The sequence below is a fragment of the Apteryx rowi genome, unplaced genomic scaffold (assembly GCF_003343035.1).
Source record: "Apteryx rowi isolate R43461 unplaced genomic scaffold, aptRow1 scaffold_1407, whole genome shotgun sequence".
Lineage (NCBI taxonomy): Eukaryota > Metazoa > Chordata > Aves > Apterygiformes > Apterygidae > Apteryx > Apteryx rowi.
In genome coordinates, this window is record NW_020447650.1 from 3,125 (window position 1) to 5,133 (window position 2,009).

The following is a 2,009-nucleotide window of genomic DNA, read 5'->3' on the forward strand; positions in this document are numbered from 1 at the left end:
TGCTGAACGTCAACCTGGTGGGGCTGGTGGAGGTGACGCTGAGCCTGCTGCCCCTGGTGCGGCGCGCCCGGGGCCGCGTGGTCAACGTGGCCAGCGTCCTGGGCCGGCTCTCCCTCTTCGGYGGYGGCTACTGCCCCTCCAAGTACGGCGTGGAGGCCTTCTCCGACAGCCTCCGGTAAGCGCCCACGCCGCGCACCGTCCCCGCGCTGCCCCCGGCCGCGCTGAGCCTGCCCCTCTCCGCAGGCGCGAGCTCCGCGACTTCGGGGTGCGGGTGTCCATCATCGAGCCCGGCTGCTTCCGCACGCCCCTCGTGGAGTCGGAGGCGGCGCGGGCGAGCATCGCGTGCGCCTGGAGCCGCTGCTCCGACGAGGTCCGGCAGGCCTACGGGCACCGCTACTTCTCCACCTGTGAGTACGGCGCGAAGGGGCYGCAGAGCCCCGGCGGCGCCTGCAGCTTGGATGCAAAGAGGGCGAAGGGGGCCACGTCCCCTCGTTTCATTCAGGCCAGACTCCGCCGGTCGAGGTGGCGCCCGGCCGGGCCGCTCACCTTGCACGTTCCCCCCACAGACAACAACAATTTTCTGCGCCTGCTTTCCACGGCCAACTCCAACCTCTCGCTGGTCACCTCCGCCATGGAGCACGCGCTGACGGCTGAGCACCCGCGCACTCGCTACACCTGTGGCCTGGACGCCAAGCTTTACTACATCCCGCTGTCCTACATGCCCAGCTCCTGGACCGATCGCTTGCTCCACTCCAGCGACCTCAAGCCGTCCGGCAGCACCTAGGGAGTCGCGCGGAGCGGGGACGACACGAGCCTGGTGGGGACGGGCTGCTGCTGCCGGCCCCATGCCGGAGCATGCTGCGCAGGCGGCTCCGGCGCTGGCAGCCGCCTCATTAAAAGCAACGCTGCTTCCAAGCAGGTGTCGGGTGGCCTCTGTCGCTCCCTCGCCTCCAAGATGCTCTTTGCTTTGCAGAGGAGCAAAACTCACATGCGCAGCTAGCTGGGAAGCGGCGGGGCACAGGGGCAACCCGTGAACCGGGGGTGGGGGGGGGACAAATAAAGTGTCGCAGGGCAGAGAAAACCGAGCGGTCACGCTGGGAGGGCTGTCGGCCTCGGCCTGGGAGCACCARAGCTCCTTCTCTGCACTGAAGGAGAGCAGGGGACAGGGAGAATTGCCCGTCGCCCCCGAGCAATGCTCGTGCTGGTTTTGGGGTGACGCAGCTCCGGAGGGCTGCACCCCCGAACCACAGGTGCCAGYGCAAAGGGGCAGGTGGGACTGGAATCATTTTGGACTCGAGAGGCACCTCCCGAAACGGCCTTGAGGCCAGACCGCAGCGCGCCGAGCCGTGCCAGCAAGCGGCGGAGCCACCGACTGCCTTTGCCCAAAGCGCTCGGAGGGGAGAGGGCAAGGTCCGGGGTGTTGCAAGAGGGGTTGTGTGCACTTCTTTCCCGCACACGCACCCGGCCGCGTGCCCACATTCCCGCGGCTCAGTGCAACTTTCCATTGCCTTTGGACTCTTGCCGCTGCATGGGCTCATCCCATCGGCCAAAGCGGCTAAACGTCAGTGACGCAAGCAGAAGGAAACAGCGTTAGGAAAGGCAGCGCTGCCCTGGGGGGCTGAGCCCTGCGCGACACTCCCCGGACCGGCCCCCTTCGGCAGCCACCTCCACGGGCCGGGGCTGCCACCGGCACAGCCGTGCCGGGCTCCCGCGCTCGCCGTTCCCGCACCCGCAGCGGCCCCGCTGCCCCGCGCAACTCCCCGCGCCGCGGCCCCGCTGCAAGAGCTAATCATCGACCGGCACCGGGCTGCGCAGCCCCGAGGTCGCCGGGTGTCTGGCTGCACCGGTGACCTCCCTCGCGCTCGCCCCGCCGCCTGCCGCGTGCAGCGCTCCCTTCGCCCGGCCCCGGCCCTGCCGCCCGCAGCGATGTGGCTGTTCGTGGCGGTGCTGGCGGGGCTGTACCTGCTGCGCCGCTGGCACCGGGAGCGGCAGCGGGTGCCCGACCTGGC

General features: G+C 69.8%; 1 protein-coding gene across 1 annotated transcript; it reads left to right on the plus strand.

The window, feature by feature from the left end:
* Window positions 1-2: 2 nt before the first annotated feature.
* LOC112962017 (retinol dehydrogenase 7-like) lies at window positions 3-784 on the plus strand (the record flags this gene model as incomplete). Its single annotated transcript, XM_026057848.1, has 3 exons — window positions 3-175; window positions 244-407; window positions 567-784. Coding segments are annotated over 3 exons (555 nt in total), but the record flags the coding sequence as incomplete, so codon positions are not given.
* Window positions 785-2,009: the final 1,225 nt, after the last annotated feature.